Genomic DNA, 18,858 nt, shown 5'->3' on the forward strand with positions numbered 1-18,858 from the left:
CTTTGATGACCTCGAATAACCCCTAACCAAAGATCATTGTACGTTCCTCAAAATACTCTATGAAAAATTAAGTAAAACAAACATATCGTTCTATTTGATAAAAGAAAGTTGACCTTTGCATCTCGACTGTACTTTTACTTAGAAAAAAGTTATCAACTTCAGATTGTATGTTTCTATACGTCCCCCTTGAATCAAAGCAAGAACCAAGCAAAACAAAACAAGGTCTCTTTTTTTTTTTATCATATGTCTATGTCAGCTGATTTGTTTTAGAAGCCTGTAGCCACCTGTACCGGTCTGAAATGGACCCTAAACATTTATATAAAACTAAATTACAAAAATCGATTAAATTTACATGGCATATTCCTCTACCAATTACATTCAGCACATTGTATGCAAATATCGTTTAACCCTTTCACTCGCTCCAACGTCAAAGACAACGTAGAATGTAGTCAATAACAGATATTGTAACTAATTGAAACTTATTGAATCTGATTGAAACACAATCTCCCTTGTAAAATTACATTAACAACATTCAAATTCGTTCATGTACGAGTGCGTAGGCAAATGGCTCGATGCATAATCATACAATAACATTCCAAGAGAGTGATCTTGGAGGTCGTTTGCATCACAAGAAATGTAATCAAAGTTTACAGCAAGATCAGATGCTGTACGACAATATTCGCAGTGTCGATATTTATCAATACAAAACGTAAGTAAATTTATCGTCGATGATATTACAATTAATTCTATGCCAGCAAAAATTAATTTTTATCACGACGCGTAACATTCACACCTATGGGTTTCGATGAATATAATTTCCATGTTTTTGCATATTCAATTGTCTCCATTAGATGCATTTTTCGAAATAAAGACCGAGGATGCTCGTCTCAAAATACCTTCAAGTTGTTAACAAAAGCTAGTTAATTTACAACATGCATTTGCGAATTATCAATTCAAAGAGGGCAGATTAATGCGGACTTACCTCATTCTATCTATTGTTGATTAGAAAAGATTAGATTCTTTATCAGTGCTACAACGCGAGTAATGTTCATTGTGGGTGTTGAGTACACTGCACGTTATGCTCGCGAAACGTCGTGAATTATCCGAGTTTATATTTGTCCTCCTGGTTTAAACGTTGACAGCAATAAAGGTAATTATGTAGGTGAAACGAACATTAGAACTGTGGGTGTGTTACACCAGTTTTATCTCAATCATTTAACATTTTTAAAACTCTGTGTAATTAACCAAGTACACTTCTATTTGAATATGAATCTGCCTTTAAACTATCATACCATTTAATCTGGTAGTTTAAGGAACAATTAAGCGAGTTAAAGAATTTACCTAATGTATTTTGTATATTATTGTTGATCTTCAGAGTCAGAACATAGTCATGGAAGGGAAGACTGATGATAGCAGTGCTACAAACGAAGAAAATGAAATCCAGTGCATCAACAGCGAAAGGTACAATATAATAGATTGTATTCGTTGAATTTGAATAACATGTCCCTCTTCCAGATATGATGATACCAACGAAAGACAGCATTTTCTGCTTCCTAATGTAAATTCACGCACACCAAAAATAGCTGTAGAGTATATTCGCAGACCTGACATGAGCCGATACAATCCAGCTCTAAAAAATCTTATACCGATCCGTCGCGAGAAAGAGTATGTCGAATAGTTTAAGTTAAAACTATGTACCATGGTAAAAATGTTATTTCATTCAGTTTTTTCACTGTAGGGACAAAGACAGTATGCCAGCGGACAGTGCTGGCTTATTTTCGTACGTTTTTTATACCTGGATAACACCGTACATATGGAAAGCATATGAAACGGGTATAAGTATACAAGACATACCGCGTATTTCATCTTACGAGACTTGCAAGTACAATGCACAAAGGTAAATATTTTACGTTAGCGCAATTGACGATAAATTGCAATTCGAATTACCAATTTCATGATTAGATTAGAGGTACTTTGGCAAGAAGAATTAAATGAACGTGGACCACATTCGGCATCGTTCTCGATTGTTGCCTGGCGATTCGTGCGAACGAGGATATGCATTGCTTGGTTCTTACTAATCTGTTCAACAATTTGCGGATTTATAAGTCCTGTATGACATCTGTTTTTTTATGTAAATCGTTAGATTCTTTATTTTTGTGTATAAAACTCAATACCGTTTTCTGCAAGTCATGTCGATTACGTTCTTCCTTTAGATGATATTGATGAGGAAGGTATTGGAACATGTTCAATCGCCTGAAGAGGATTCGTGGGTGGGCATAAAATGGGCACTGTTGTTGACGTGTTGCGATTTCCTCAGGATGGTATTTTTCACTTGGACTTGGAACACAAATATTAGAACAGCGCTAAGATTAAAGTCTGCTTGTACTACTCTTTTGTACAAAAAACTTATGAGATTAAATAATCTTGGAAATAAAAGTACAGGAGAGGTAAGGTTCCGTTCGGTATATAAATATTAAAAAGTACTGTTATCATAGATTAGTATCCGTCATTTTTTTGTGATTTCAGTTAACTAATTTATTTACTAACGATAGCCAGAGGCTTTTCGACGTAATCATTTATGGACCTATGATAATTAGCGGTCCAATAATTATTACCTGTGGTGTAGTCTATATATTATGGCTATTTAGTCCGTTAGCCCTTTTTGGCACGTTCATTTTTCTTATATTTTATCCGTGTCAGGTGAGCAATGCATTCCTAACATACAAAACTTATCAAGTCATTTTTCTTTTAATATTTTGCGGTTATAATATTACAAATTTATATTTATTTCGACAGTATCTTATTTCTCGTATAGTCGGACGTTTTCGTTCCAAGACGGTTGTCATTACAGATGTACGGGTGAAATTGATGAACGAAATCTTAGAATGTATCAAATTAATTAAGATGTGTTCATGGGAGAAATATTTTAGTAATAAACTTCTTGGTATGATTAACATTTTTACGTGACTTTCGACATAAGGTATCGTCGACTTTTGCAATCCTGTAATTTGCAATTACCGTCTTTCAGCTATACGAAAGAAGGAAGAGCACTGGTTGCACAAGACTGTATATTTTCAAAGTTTCGCTATTTCTTTAACGCCAGCTGTACCTGTGATATCAGCAATTGTTACATTTTTAGCCCATTTATCTTCTGGTGGTAACTTAACTGCCGCTCAGGTACATACTTTATTTCTAACAACTGATAAATTGTTGTCATTGTTACAGTCTAATATTCAAGGTCCAAAATTATACTATGCGAACAATTCGATATAGCTAGTTATTTAAATTTCTTCTGGAGGAATATTAGAATAAGTAATTTTAAGGAAATTACGCACTGGTTAATAGAAACGTAGAACATTCACAGATAATATTTAAATCGCCAAGAACACTTATCTCTGTAGATTTTTAACCGTTTGATTACTTGAAAAATTCGTATGAGGGACCTCAAACGGTTAAAATTATTTGTGACAAATGTTAGATTTAATACAATATATATTGCAGGCTTTCCCACTTACAACATTTTTTGGAAATATGCTGAGAATGGCACTCGTCTCGATTAAGGACTCTACACGATATTTTATCGACGCTCGTATTGCCCTTAGCAGATTCAAGGTCTCTTGAAATTTACATTTCAATTTTAATTTAATTTCAAGGTTTCTTTTCGTTTTGTTCATGTTATGATTTGATTTACGACTCGGACTTACAAGGTGGAATTTTGTACCTATTATTAAGCAAACAAGTTCTTGTGTAGCGGGAATTAAATCTTTTTTCTTTTTCGTGAATTATTGTCGAGTCATGGCGAAAACAGATGCAACTCACATGGGAATTAGTTTATTAATAATATGTACCTGATTTTAAGTGTCGGTTTGATGCAATGGTAAGAGCTTCAAGTACAGCCGCCGGTGTAAAGGGGAAAGTACTGCATGTCGTGTAATTAATTATAAAATAATTGCTTTTTCTCTTACTCCTCCCTTTAAAAAAAAAAAATAATAATAATAATAAAACGGTGTAACAGCTAAAAAGACATTTGGGAATAATTCACTAAAATATTATTACTAATATCGCTATTTTAAATCATGATGTTGTTACTTTTCCAGGTGTTTCCTCTCGTATCATTGCTCAATTCTCAATTTCGTTCTTCTTTCATGTTTTTACAAGTGGCGTTAGTTAATATTGCAGAATCAAAAATAGTATTCAACAGATTGCAGGTGTTTATTTTTGCCTATTTTTGTTAATATCTACTAACCGTAATAATAAAAATATGGAATAATTGTACATAACGCGAACTTGCACATAATATTTGCATTAGTTACACGATTCTTGTGAAGTTCTATGTATGTTGAGTCGTCGACTTGGGTTGTAAAGCTTAAATTTGCTTTCATTGTACATTAGGATGATGCGTAACGCTTTGTAAATTAGTTCATTCTATGTTCAGCATATCTTCAGGAAATGTATTTAAACGCAACAAGACATTATTTTGATTTGTGTTCCTTCGAAATTGGTGCAATTATGTTAATGCATGTATCTGTTATGTATGTATAATTGCTGTACATAAAGCTTCGTTTACTTTGCCGGCATGCTGTACTAACACACTTTTCAGTTGCTGCTACACCTGTTAGGATTCAACGTGTCAAATATTAAGCGATTGCATGTTTAGAAAAGACTATGTTTGAAACTATTTTACGAGAAATGCATTGATTTGAATGATATATTATTTTCATACCACTTAGCTTCTATGTCCACGGCTAATAGTTATTGATATTTGTGCAGAGTGTATTGCTTTTAGAAGAATTCACATGCTATTTATCGAAACCAATAGTGAAATCACAAGCCATAGCCATTACTAATGGTACATTTGTTTACGAAAATCTTACCATATGTGCTAATGAGTCAAAAAACATCGAAAATAAGTGAGTTTCTCTGATACCAAATTCTACTATTATTTTCTAATACTCGGTTAAATATCGTTAACCACACTGTTCTAGAAAAATCTTGTCTAACGTGAAGAACAAAGTCGAATTGGAGAAACTGAATGAGATATCTAACGAAACCCAATACGTGAAAGTACTTGCTGATATTAAGTTTGGAGCAGCAAAGGGTGCACTGATAGGAATCTGTGGTCACGTAGGAAGCGGAAAGTCTAGTTTGTTACTTGCTGCCTTAGGGCAATTGAGGCTCACCCGTGGACATGTTTTGAGAGAAGGTTCATGCGCTTATGTTAGTCAGCAAGCATGGATCGTTAATGCAACTCTTAAAGAAAACATATTATTTGGAAGCCAGTTCGATGCTAAACGATACTATCAGGCGCTGACAGTCTGCAATTTAAAAGAAGACATAAACATGCTACCGGGTGGAGACGAAACTGAAATTGGCGAAAGAGGTGTAAATCTTTCGGGAGGACAGAAGCAAAGGGTTGCTCTTGCCAGAGCTCTTTATGCCAATAGGTGATAACTTCTTTCTTAGCCGAACAAAAACAAATAATCCCATTTTTAAGAAACATTTACGACTGTTTTCTCTTCTTTAAGAGATATTTATTTCTTGGACGATCCGTTAAGCGCGGTTGACGCACACGTGGGATCTTACATTTTTAAGAACTTAATTCTTGGCGCGCTTAAGGATAAATGTGTCCTGTTTGTAACACATCAAGTCCAAGTATGTTTCAAATATGCTAACATGGCCAATAATCACCGTATACCGTGGTCATACTAACGATAGTTACTTTTATCTTTTATAGTTTTTGAAACATTGCGATCAAATCTATTTAATGAAGAATGGTAAAATCGTAGAACAAGGTACGCACGATGAACTTATACAGTTGAAGAAAGAATACGTTACAATGGTGAACAGCGCATTGCTCGAAACGCACGGTGATACAAAAGAGTGCGTGTTGCACAATAAAAATTTTATAATCGTATGGTTTGATGTGTTATTCTAACTTGAGTTTACTTGTTAGGATGTCTACGGTTGCTCAAATAAAGAATAGCAATTCTGGAAGTGATTTGAAAGTACAAATCGTAGGATGTAATTTTGCAGACAATCCCGAGAATGGCGAGGCATCGATGAGAATAAACAGAGAGGGTACGTGTCATAGATTCATTCTACTTTGAGGTTTACAAATATTAAATCTGAACGTATCGTTTTAGGATCAGCTCTAACTACAGAAGAAAAAATAGAAACTGGTACCGTGAAACTGCATACTTATCACATGTATATAAAAGCCGCAGGTGGTTATATAGTGGCTATTGTAGTATTTTTTACACTCTTCTTGAATGTTGGAAGCTCTGCGTTTAGTTCTTGGTGGCTAGCTACATGGATCAAAGCTGGTGGTGGAGTAAATATCTTTCATTTTATAATATATTTTTTGCTGTATACTTTTCTACTGTACGCTTGTCCTTTGTTTTTAAGAATGTTACCAACCCCGTGACCAATGAAACTATAGTTTCAAACAATTTGAATGATAACCCAGATTTTGCGTACTATCAAAACATCTATGGTGCTTGCATCGGCGCTATATTGTTCACAAGTTTGTTGCGTGGTTTGGTTATTACGTTCACTACCATAAATGCATCCACCACGCTGCACAATAAAGTCTTTAAGAAGATGATCGAATCTTCGTTAACTTTCTTCGAAACTACTCCCAGTGGAAGAATACAAAATATTTTCAGTCGAGACATAGACGAAGGTACAGTCTATCAGATAAGTGTAAAAACAATTTCGTATACTAATCTATTTTTCTTCCTACTACAGTTGATAGTTACATACCGATATCCGTCGAAAATATGGTACAGAATATCTTTACTTGTAGCTTTGCTATTATTTTTATATGCTCGATACTGCCTTGGTTTTCTATACCATTAATTATTCTTGCTGCCATATTTTTTTACACTAGCAAAGTCTTCAGGTAAGACTAATAGATTTCCAGGATGTTAATATTTTGTGCTTCAAAATTTAGCTGTTGCAAATGTAAGTTAATATATTTTAGAGTAGCAATGAGGGATCTTAAGCGAATGGAGAGCGCATCTAGATCGCCAGTTTTAAGTTTCGTGACCACCACCGTGCACGGTTTAAATACAATTCATGCATTCCAGAAAGAAAAAGCATTTACGAACAAGTATGTTATTTAAGATACCATTCGTTAAGGACGAAGATAAAAATAACGAGTTATCAAATTTCAGATTTGAGGAGTTGTTTGACTTAAACAATTTGTGTCTCTACCTGTGTCAATCAGCCATGAGGTGGTCCGCTGTGAGACTTGACAGTTTGGCAATCGCTTCCGCTTCTATTACTGCATTTCTTGTGATAGCGATCAGAGATCAAATATCACCAGCACTCGCTGGTTTGGCAATGGCATACTCCATGCAAATGACAGGTGTCTTTCAGTACACTGTAAGATTAATGGCAGAAACGGAAACACGTTTTATAAGCGTTGAAAGAATATGCTATTACTTGCGGGTAGGCAAACATTAACAAAGGGAATTAACTAACAGAGATTTCAAGTGTTCGAACAAATAATATTTTCACGTATCAGAAGTTTACAATGTCAAATCGATCAAATTATCGTTTATTCGACCACCTTCAATTATAAAATGCTCGAGTTAAATGATATATACCTTCAGACTTTACGAAATGAAGAAACTCTTGGCAAAGATGCTGAAAACCCTCCGAACGAGTGGCCCACTCATGGAAAACTAGAATTTCACGAAGTTCAGCTGAGATATAGAAAAGAGCTTCCACTTATATTAAATAATATCTCGTTTACCATTAAAGCTGGCGAGCATATAGGTAAGTGTGACTTGAGATATACGTTTGTAATTGTTAACGATTACTTTACATACAACGGAATTAATTTTAGGTATTGTGGGAAGAACAGGAGCTGGGAAAAGTTCTCTCATCGTTGCTTTGTTTCGATTAGTTGAGGCTTGTGCGGGAAAGATCAAAATTGATGGCGTGGATATTGCCAAAGTAAGCTTAGAGTTACTCAGAAGTAAACTGTCCATAATTCCGCAAGATCCTGTTTTGTTTAGCGGAAGTATAAGGTAAGCGCATCCAAAGAATTAAAGATGCGACTCTAAAATTGATATTCGTAATTCTGTGTATTGCAGATCAAATTTAGATCCGTTTAATAAACACAGCGACTTGGATCTTTGGAGTGCCCTAGAAAAGACTCGATTGAAAGAGAAAGTAATACTCATGTCAGGACAATTGGATGCGTTTGTCGAAGTTGGAGGAAACAACATGAGCGTCGGAGAAAGGCAGTTGCTTTGTTTAACAAGAGCACTTCTACGCAATACCAAAGTATTTATCTCGATTGATATTTATTATACTAATCGATCATTTCATTTAACGATCTTATCAAATTTCAGGTAATGATATTAGACGAGGCAACAGCTGCCGTTGATCCTGAAACTGAAGTCGCTGTGCAAAACACGATACAAAATGAATTTTCACATTGCACTGTATTAACTATAGCTCATCGTTTAAAGACCGTTGTTTCGTGCGATCGCGTTATCGTTATGAAAAATGGCCAAATAATCGAATTTGACGCACCATCTGTACTCATGTCCAACCCAAATTCGGAATTTACAAAAATGATTGCTTCAGCAGATAAAGTTGTAAAAGACGTCTAACTCCAACAACGATATTAATAATAATAGTATTACATTTAATAAGTAAGACGTATTGACTGTAAGCTGTCAAGTAGTTGTAGTACGCTCTTCTTACTAAAATTTGTCCGAAAAACAAATTAACATTACGACATATCCCACCCGAATATTAAGATATATTTTGTTAAATATATATTGTAGCTATAATGCATTTTGCTATGTACCGTGTAAAATTTGTTTGGAATAAAATTATTAACTTATATATTCACATATTTTGTAATTTATTATAGTAGGACCCTGACAATCAATAATAAGTAATAATGCGTTTGAAAAAGCATTAAAGAGCGCGCGTCCGTTGGAGATTTCAAATATTGATTTGTTCGCGACAAAGCTACCACTGCTCATGCTCATTCAGCTTTCGCTATCGCTGGAAAGCTCGGAACTCGATCAAAAAATGTTCACCGCCATGCCACCAGCTTGTTGTTACTGCTAAGATGTTTATTAAACGTTAAGTTCTATCGTTGTTTTATACTGAGATGTAGTCTATATGAATTGCCGTAAAGGCAATCTTTGTCGTCGTCCAACTGTTAAACAAAAGGTGGGTCAATGTGCTCGACTAAATTATTTTTACAGGCATGACACTCGAAGCAGTTCTAATGCTATTTACCGCTAAATTTATATACGTATTTTTATTTACATGTTTTAAGATGTAATTTTTTCTATAATCAAACGCTGTGTATAGTACGTCAAGTAGAATTTTGTTCAAGTTTCCCAAATGGTTGATCTAACACCACTTTCACCATCATTCTACCACTATAATTGTTTTGATAATGATATGGATATACCTCGTAACGTATAGAACGTTGTTATTCGCAACTTTTTAACACATACGTAAATATTTATAATTACAGGCCTCACCATTGCGAACATAATACCTATTATGATGCTGGGGCGCAAGCAGAGCCTCAAGGGGGAACCCGTCTTGGCCGATTACGGGCCAGAGGAGTCCCTCAATGAGAGCGCTGACATAGAGTGGGTGAATAAGGTAATTTAATTTAACGAAGTTTGAAAATTTCATATTCACCAAACAAACGATTAGCGAATGATAACATTTAATTCCAAATAACAATAACCTGATCGTTTCAGCTGTGGGTTAGGAGGTTGATGAGGTTCTGCGCCCTGGTATCATTAACTTCAGTCTGCTTGAATACTCCAAAGACTTTTGAAAAAATTCCGCCTCTTCAGTATGTTACCTTCATTTGCGATTTAGTCGTCACGTTCTTATTTACCGCTGAAATGATTGCCAAGATGCATATCAGAGGTATACTGAAGGTAACCAGACTTCATACAATTTACGCGAGATACTCTTGAAAAAGTAAGACTAAGCGAAGAATGTATTACAGAGGGACAAATCTTACTTGAAAGATCATTGGTGCCAATTCGATGGGAGTATGGTGGTCTTCCTCTGGTTGTCCGTAATTTTACAAATGTTCGAAATGCTGGGCTTCGTTTTAAAATTTAGTTACGTTTCGATACTACGAGCACCACGACCCTTAATTATGATACGCTTCCTAAGAGTCTTCCTTAAGTTCTCCATGCCCAAAGCTAGGATTAATCTAATTTTCAAGTAAGTAAGCGATTTTCATGTTCAAACTTTCAGTTCAACGTTTTCTACACCGTGTATTCGTGCTTTCAGACGCTCGAGCCAACAAATATACAACGTGACCCTCTTCTTTCTTTTCTTCATGTCTCTCTACGGTCTTCTAGGCGTCCAGTTCTTCGGTGAATTGAAAAACCATTGTGTTCTTAACACCACCGATCCAAAACGCATTACTATAAACAGTTTAGCGATTCCTGATACTTTCTGTTCGACTGATCCTGAATCTGGATACCAATGTCCAGAGGGGATGACCTGTATGAAGCTCGAGTTATCCAAGTACATCATGGGTTTCAATGGTTTCGACGAGTTTGGTAATACCAAGCGTTGAAGTACATAACGCTACCTATATTTGGTGATCGATAACGAAATAAACTGTAGAAATAACTATGATTTCTTTTCAGCTACGAGTATTTTCACTGTTTATCAAGCCGCGTCGCAAGAAGGATGGGTTTTCATCATGTACCGTGCGATAGACAGTCTACCCGCTTGGCGTCCAGTTCTCTACTTCAGTACAATGATATTTTTCTTAGCTTGGCTCGTGAAGAATGTCTTCATCGCAGTTATCACAGAGACGTTTAACGAAATACGAGTACAATTCCAGCAGATGTGGGGCGTGAGGGGACACATCAGCAACAGCACTGCGTCACAAGTTAGTCGCGTAATGTATTTGAGTTTTCCATGGTTGATCCCAACCGAGGTATCATCGAGTATTTTGATACAGAAGCATTCATTGGTACGTTGATGTTACAGATACTGACGGGTGACGATAACGGTTGGAAATTGGTAACTCTAGATGAAAATAAACACGGAGGATTGGCCTCTCCCGTGTGTCACGCCGTCCTGAGATCTCCTCATTTTCGCATGGTAGTGATGTGCGCGATTCTGGCGAACGGCATCACCACCGCGACGATGAGCTTCAAACACGACGAAAAACCAAGGCACACGTATTACGACAAGTATTACTATGCCGAGATCGCGTTCACGACATTCTTGGACCTCGAAACGTTATTCAAAATTTGGTGCCTCGGATTCCGCAGTTATTACAAGCATTCGATTCACAAATTCGAGCTGCTGCTGGCAATTGGTACAACCATACACATCATTCCGTTCTTCTATCTTTCTGGATTCACGTATTTTCAGGTTTCTATATCAATTTTCATTCAGTTCTGAAACAGAATAAATAACAACAGTTAAAAAGAGAACAAACAAAAATGAGTAAAATCGAAGCGTTTTAGTCTTGAATTGATAAGATATGACTTTGGAATTAGGTTCTCAGGGTAGTCAGACTCATCAAAGCATCCCCGATGTTGGAGGACTTCGTGTATAAGATATTCGGACCTGGAAAGAAATTGGGAAGCCTCATAATTTTTACCATGTGTCTACTCGTGATATCGTCTAGCATATCTATGCAGCTCTTCTGTTTTCTCTGCGACTTTACAAAATTTGAGACCTTCCCGGAGGTAACATATCGAGAGTTAAATATACTTGTTGTCCCGTTAACCGATAATAAATCTTTTAGGCGTTCATGTCTATGTTTCAAATCCTGACGCAAGAAGCTTGGGTCGACGTAATGGATGAAACAATGCTCAGAACACATGAGACAATGGGCCCTTTCGTTGCCGTATACTTCATTTTATACCATCTATTCGTCACATTGGTAATAATACATGGATACAGTTTGCCAATAATTTAATTGTATACCAACTGAAATGTTTTCTCTCCCTTGTCAAGATCGTGTTAAGTCTGTTCGTTGCAGTCATCTTGGATAATCTTGAACTGGACGAGGATATCAAAAAATTGAAACAATTAAAGTTCCGCGAGCAAAGCGCAGAGATAAAAGAAACCCTACCATTCAGATTGAGAATTTTTGAGAAGTTCCCTGATAGTCCTCAGATGACATGCTTGCACAAAGTACCGTCAGACTTCAGTCTTCCGAAGGTATATTCCATTCGATATATTACAATTTATTTTTTCATAAATAAAACAGCACAAGCGCGTATAGATCAATACGTATTTACACGATTTAGGTGCGCGAAAGCTTCATGCGACAATTTGTATTCGAAATGGAAAACGAGGAAAACGAAGGGGCGAAAAAAATTAACGAAACGTTTGATTCGAAAATGATATACAGAAAACAACGGCCAGTAAAGATTTTAAATAATCCACCGAAAGTAAGGAACGTTGTCACTAATCTTAAAAAAGCGGCTGTTAGTTACATTATAAAGTAAGTATCGGATTCGATAATCTTTAAAATTACTCATAAACTCTCGTGTCAAGATTAAGATCTCGTGTAAAAATAATCACGGTAACATTCTTCTCACGCAAACATTTTCTCTAAACAATTGTACATACACACGTTTTAAATATAGTAATATCATTCTTCAGCGACTCCAATAATCAGAGGCTCCTATTAGGCGATTCTGCTATGATACCAGTACCAGGAAAAGGTCTTTTGAAGCCACAAGGTACCGTTAACAGTGCCAAGCAACTGCGCATCGATCAGAAAAAGTAAGACTCGTTTTGCGAACTTTGTATCGTAAACGCAATAATTCAGTAATGTATTCGATACCCAAATACGAGCTATAGACGTATTACGATATTAAACAAGGTGTTTGAACTTAACAATATTTTTGAGAATGACAACTGTAACAGGTCGATCAGAAGAAGCGTTCGCAGCGGATCGATCAAGTTAAAGCAAACGTACGAACATCTGATGGAAAACGGTGATATCGGAGGTATAAACAGAGTCAGTTCTTCCCGCAGTAGACCACATGATTTGGATATTAAATTGCTACAAGCCAAAAGGCAGCAAGCGGAGATGCGAAGGTACAGTAAGGATTTATGCACTGTCTTATAGTTCTAACACATCTTACACATCTTTAAAATTGAACGCTTACCACACGTTGCACCTACGTAGAAATCAACGCGAGGAGGACTTGCGCGAAAATCACCCATTTTTCGATACTCCGCTGTTCGCGGTGCCGCGTGAGAGTAAATTTCGCAAAATTTGTCAGTCTCTCGTTTACGCGAGGTACGACACGAACGTGAAAGATCCTTTAACTGGAAAAGAAAGAAAAGTTCAGTATAAAAGCCTACAGTAAGTGCTTTCGTTTTGAATGACTGCCTCGACACGCCCGTAGATCATTGCTTGAAATTCGTAGCGAAACTTTACAATAATCACACACGCTTTTTAGCAACTTCCTTGGCTTGGTCACGTACCTTGATTGGGTAATGATCCTTGCTACGACGATGTCTTGCATCTCCATGATGTTCGAAACGCCTCGTTATCGTGTGATGGAAGTACCGGCATTGCAAATCGCCGAGTACGGTTTCGTTATCTTCATGAGTATCGAGCTAGCGCTTAAGATTTTGGCGGATGGATTGTTTTTCACGCCGAAGGCCTACATCAAAGATGTTGCCTCTGTCCTGGACGTTTTTATCTACGTCGTACGTTCACACCCAATGAATCATTGTTGTCGTCCGATATCTCAAATATTTCTTATTAATTTAACGATCGTTCAAGGTCAGTCTTGTATTTCTTTGCTGGATGCCGAAGAGCGTGCCAGCGAATTCTGGCGCGCAGCTTCTCATGATTCTACGATGCGTCAGACCGTTGAGGATCTTCACTCTTGTACCGCACATGAGAAAGGTCGTTTACGAGTTGTGTAGGGGCTTCAAAGAGATCTTACTGGTAAATAGTTCTCGCTTAAAGTCACTTTTAATGCTCCCTAATTTTCGAGTACGCGAGCAAATACTCGTTATAATGTTCGATGCGAAGAGTTCAGACAAAAAATGAATAAGAAGCTTTTTAGGTGTCTACTCTGTTGATCCTATTGATGTTCATATTTGCGAGTTACGGTGTACAGCTTTACGGGGGTAGATTGGCTCGGTGCAACGATCCGACCATCTTGAAACGGGAGAATTGCGTTGGTGTATTCATGCGGCGAGTATTCGTAACAAAAATGAAACTACGACCGGGCCAAAATGAGAGCTACCCGTCTATATTGGTACCACGCGTTTGGTAGGCATATTAAGTCTAAGATATCAAGTCTAAATTGATTAAGGAGGACGTTCACGAGCGTACATTGAAATATTTTAGGGCCAATCCTAGGCGGTTTAACTTCGACCATATCGGTGACGCACTGATGGCGCTTTTCGAAGTACTCTCATTTAAAGGGTGGCTAGACGTTAGAGACGTTCTTATCAAAGCACTCGGGCCCGTAAGTCATCCGTGCTACCATAAAGATGACGTATGATACTATACAATACTTTTTTAGGTCCACGCTATCTATATCCACATCTATATATTTTTGGGTTGCATGATTGGTTTGACTTTGTTCGTTGGTGTCGTAATCGCCAATTACTCTGAAAACAAAGGAACCGCGTTACTCACAGTCGATCAAAGACGATGGTAAATCTTTCGTTAAATAATTCACTAAATTTTCGGAATAATACATTGAAGATATAAACGTGTGTATACGTTGTTGTATGAGTAGGTGCGATTTAAAGAAGCGACTGAAAATCGCTCAACCGTTGCACTTGCCACCCAGACCAGATGGGAAGAAATTCCGAGCCTTTATCTATGACATCACTCAGAATATATATTTTAAAAGATTCATCGCGGTTATGGTACTCATAAACAGTGCTCTTCTGTGCGTTTCTGTGAGTTGAATAATTTTCATTTCTTTTCTCCCTGTAGCGACACCTACAACACACAACACAACAAAACATACCGTTAGAAACATTAACAGAATCCTGATAGAAAAGTACAACAAACAACACAGGATGTCAATGACTGTTACCTTGAATCATTTGTTCCTTGCCGGCTACCATTAGACCGTGGTAAAAGTAAACCGACACGTTTTTCCGTTAACGACATATTTGTTTGTTTTTTTCATTTATCCTAAGTGGAGAATCGAGGAAGAACACACGGAAGCGCTCGCTACGGTTTCCACGATTCTGACACTGATCTTCCTCGTGGAAGTGATCATGAAAAATATTGCTTTTACACCACGTGGCTATTGGCAGTCCAGAAGAAACAGATATGATTTGCTCGTGACAGTTGTGGGTGTTATTTGGATCGTCATTCATTGTACAATGAAGGTATGTCGGTATAATTAATTCGTGATTAGTTCAGTGTTTCATTAATTGTGTAATGTCAACGACAAACAGATGTAATGACAGGAGTGAATTTCTTGCAGAACGATTCGTCGTACCTAATCGGCTTTATGGTCGTGATCCTTAGATTCTTCACCATCACTGGCAAACATACAACTCTGAAAATGTTGATGTTGACAGTCGGAGTGTCCGTTTGCAAAAGTTTCTTTATTATATTTGGCATGTTTCTCCTTGTTTTCTTTTACGCCCTAGCAGGCACGATCATTTTTGGAACAGTAAAGTATGGCGAAGGTATAGGAAGGTAATGTGCTACTGTACCCTTGAAATAACGTAAGGAAACCGTTAATGACTGTATAATCACATAGCATAGGCGTTTTTGTCTGTAAACATAATTATAAAAGTGACGTTTGTCATTTAGGCGTGCCAATTTTGAATCGCCCGTGACTGGCGTTGCTATGCTCTTTCGTATCGTCACTGGAGAGGATTGGAATAAGATAATGCACGATTGCATGATACAACCGCCGTATTGCACTCCGGCTGCTAATTATTGGGAGACCGATTGCGGGAATTTTCATGCTTCCTTAATTTATTTTTGTACTTTTTACGTCATTATCACTTACATTGTTTTAAATCTTCTGGTGGGTAAGTACCGAGCGGCACATCTTAAAACGGAAATGCCAAACGTAGATCTTTCTCATGGTATCGAAAATTAATTCTTTTGCGGCAGCTATTATCATGGAGAACTTTTCTCTATTTTATTCGAACGAGGAAGACGCGTTATTGTCGTACGCCGACATTAGAAATTTCCAAAACACCTGGAACGTCGTCGACAATCACCAAAAGGGTGTCATACCGGTGAAACGGGTACGTCTGAAAATATTGTTAAGAGCTTGACAAGTTGCTATAAATTAGACTAGAAGTAATGATATATTAGTTTGCTTTAGGTAAAGTTTATCTTACGGCTGTTGAAAGGCCGACTAGAGACAGATCCACAAAAGGATCGGCTGCTCTTCAAGCATATGTGTTACGAGCTGGAGAAGTTGAACAATGGCGAAGAAGTTACTTTCCACGATGTTATTAAGTAAATCACCATCTTTGTAGAATAGTTATTTTCTAAATCATAATTTTCTTTATGGCACCTTTTTCCCTTCAGTATGTTGTCGTATCGCTCGGTCGATATACGGAAAGCTCTTCAACTCGAGGAACTACTGGCAAGGGAGGAGTTCGAGTACATCATCGAAGAAGAAGTCGCTAAACAAACGATAAGAAATTGGTTAGAGGGTTGTCTGAAAAAAATTCGAGCGAGTGGGGTAAGTTTCAGCAAAGTGGACGCTTCGACTCGAACTTAAGACATCATTTATGCATTACAGAAGCAGCAAAATAGTCTCGTTGCTGGTCTTCGTGCGAACACTGACCAACCCATACAACAACAAGAGCATACGGAAGAGAAAAGAAAGGAAGCAGACAAAGAAGAAGAAACTGAAACAAAGGTAACGTAGTGAAAAATTACCATTTTCTTTTACCATAAAATTTCATTAACGCGTTCCTTGAGAGTAGGACACGGACGGATCTAAGCACAAAGTTAAGAAACCACCAGCTCTCCCAAGATCTGAGAGTATAGGCAGTGGATCTGGAAGGAAATATTTGACTCCAACTCTGTCGGATCCTGCGTCGATTAGGTCTGAAAAAGACAAGAATGTAGCACCTAAGAAAAGAAACAATAGACCACCACGTAAGTTTCTTTAAACGTGTTAACGATTATATACCTTTTCCCTCGTACGTTCCTCCAATATGAGCTTTCCGTTTAAAGCGATGGCGAAAAATAATTTGCCACATCTCACAGAAAGTTCCGAGCAGAGCAGACAACAGAGGGAAGCTTTCAATGCAAAGACAACCGCGCCGAAACCTTCCAGCGTTATACTGGAAGTTCGCGAATGGTGGAAAGAGCAGTTGGCGTATAGCAGTGAGTCCAGCGAGGACGAGGTTTAAATAATGTTCATATTTTATAACTTGTATAAATGGAAAGCATGGGTATAAAAAATGGAGCACATGCTTTTAACAATCGACATAAAGATATATGTAAATGAATCAAATTTGAAAGGGATGCAAATACGAATTATGTTTTAATGTTTCTCGCATGTGCTTCGTTCTTATTTATACGCATACGTTTAACATTGACGAATTAAGTTTGCTGAAACGACAGTTAAGTGAACAAGGTGTGCCTGAAATACCTATGTTAAAGAGCCAAGGAAAGAGAAGGTGTGATTCCTGTAATGCAATTAAAAATTCCAAAAGATAACTATCTTCTTGATTGTATAATTTTTTAGTATCGCTGCGTAATCTTACGATGCGCAGAGATACATTTACCGATTTGTGCTTAACTGTTCGCTTTGTTAACTTCTAATAAAATGTATGAATAATTTTATTATCACGCGAGGAAATAGTATCGTATCAGTTTGTGTTTTTTAGTACAGACGCCGTTAATTTTGTTCCCTCATATCTCAGCTTGCTAACGCAAATACTCAGGTTCTATATAGATTAATGTTTTGTAGATTGTACAGCGTGTTTTTAGATAAATTAAAAATAATTTGTTACTTGTGTTACATATATTTTGTGTCATTTGTTGGTGTTGAAGTGTGGAATTTGTAGAAAATTATAGAACTAGGTACGGTAGATTTTGTACAATAAAAAATGTTAAATCATGGAAGTGCTAATTAAAATGAATCAAACTGACGTTGTCGATGACAACTACTAGTACAAGAAACAAAAATGACAATTTCTTCTGTAATGGAAATAATTCGGTTGTCGAAAGTTTGATCGATCTATGTAAATGAAAACAATTAAATGTGGTACGAGTTTGTTTGTTTATAACAGAAACATTACGTCCCGAAGGCCTGTATTATAACGATAAGAACGTAGCGACTTTAATACCGGCAGTGTAAAGCTTTTACATCTGTTTGTAAATGTGTAGTGTTTTTGTTATGGGCATAGATATAGTGAAACCTTTGATACACTCAACGATAATAATTTACTCATACAAATTATTCGTATAAAAAAGAAAACATCAAATCATAACATCGTCAACATATTATTTCAATCAAGCGTCACCGAGCGTACGAGTACAAGTGAACAGAATTTCATTCTTAAACGGATATGAAGATTAATAATTTCATTCAAAAATAAGTTCAAACGGATCACCAAAGTAGCGATAGCTAATAGAGGCTGTAGACGATGTTACAAAATTAAGCATTTTTTTAACGAAAAGAAAGTGCAGATAGAACAAATTACGTGTAAAAAAAAAGATGCCTAAATATTAGATATATACTTAAACGAGACAACACAACTATTTATATCTATGTGATATGAGTTGATTTTATATACATATATATATATATATATATACATATACAAAATAAAAGGACTTAGAGGCGTAAACAATATTGTTTACAGTATTGTAATGAATGTTGATCACTGTTG

At 36.7% G+C, this 18,858-nt stretch overlaps 2 protein-coding genes across 11 annotated transcripts; both read left to right on the forward strand.

Annotated features, from left to right (window-relative positions):
• Positions 1-20: 20 nt before the first annotated feature.
• LOC128873010 (ATP-binding cassette sub-family C member 5-like) lies at positions 21-8,865 on the forward strand. 6 transcript variants are annotated; one of them, XM_054116274.1, is made up of 25 exons: positions 21-709; positions 1,376-1,461; positions 1,516-1,665; positions 1,739-1,897; positions 1,963-2,110; positions 2,214-2,447; positions 2,527-2,700; positions 2,797-2,944; positions 3,029-3,177; positions 3,502-3,612; positions 4,098-4,208; positions 4,771-4,910; positions 4,986-5,444; positions 5,526-5,652; positions 5,735-5,880; positions 5,954-6,078; positions 6,144-6,331; positions 6,406-6,682; positions 6,748-6,901; positions 6,983-7,111; positions 7,176-7,452; positions 7,617-7,782; positions 7,853-8,036; positions 8,103-8,295; positions 8,364-8,865. In XM_054116274.1, the coding sequence occupies exons 2-25, from the start codon at positions 1,391-1,393 to the stop codon at positions 8,625-8,627; spliced, it is 4,284 nt and encodes a 1,427-aa protein (XP_053972249.1). In that variant the 5' UTR covers positions 21-709; positions 1,376-1,390; the 3' UTR covers positions 8,628-8,865. The 6 variants fall into 6 exon arrangements, with proteins under 6 accessions (XP_053972249.1, XP_053972251.1, XP_053972252.1 ...); XM_054116275.1 differs by lacking the exon at positions 21-709 and adding an exon at positions 1,019-1,150; XM_054116276.1 differs by lacking the exon at positions 4,098-4,208.
• A 137-nt stretch (positions 8,866-9,002) lies between these two features.
• Positions 9,003-18,785, forward strand: LOC128873009 (sodium leak channel NALCN). 5 transcript variants are annotated; one of them, XM_054116268.1, is made up of 29 exons: positions 9,003-9,201; positions 9,515-9,648; positions 9,750-9,935; positions 10,007-10,230; positions 10,300-10,574; positions 10,665-10,912; positions 11,014-11,403; positions 11,532-11,723; positions 11,783-11,920; positions 11,995-12,201; positions 12,291-12,487; positions 12,649-12,771; positions 12,916-13,089; positions 13,181-13,360; positions 13,458-13,710; positions 13,787-13,954; positions 14,076-14,284; positions 14,363-14,483; positions 14,541-14,674; positions 14,760-14,925; positions 15,172-15,366; positions 15,465-15,682; positions 15,800-16,023; positions 16,109-16,245; positions 16,326-16,462; positions 16,535-16,691; positions 16,752-16,871; positions 16,939-17,113; positions 17,192-18,785. In XM_054116268.1, the coding sequence occupies exons 2-29, from the start codon at positions 9,544-9,546 to the stop codon at positions 17,368-17,370; spliced, it is 5,232 nt and encodes a 1,743-aa protein (XP_053972243.1). In that variant the 5' UTR covers positions 9,003-9,201; positions 9,515-9,543; the 3' UTR covers positions 17,371-18,785. The 5 variants fall into 5 exon arrangements, with proteins under 5 accessions (XP_053972243.1, XP_053972245.1, XP_053972246.1 ...); XM_054116270.1 differs by having other exon boundaries at positions 17,225-18,785; XM_054116271.1 differs by lacking the exon at positions 13,181-13,360.
• The last annotated feature ends 73 nt before the right edge of the window (positions 18,786-18,858 follow it).

The sequence above is a fragment of the Hylaeus volcanicus genome, chromosome 2 (assembly GCF_026283585.1).
Source record: "Hylaeus volcanicus isolate JK05 chromosome 2, UHH_iyHylVolc1.0_haploid, whole genome shotgun sequence".
Lineage (NCBI taxonomy): Eukaryota > Metazoa > Arthropoda > Insecta > Hymenoptera > Colletidae > Hylaeus > Hylaeus volcanicus.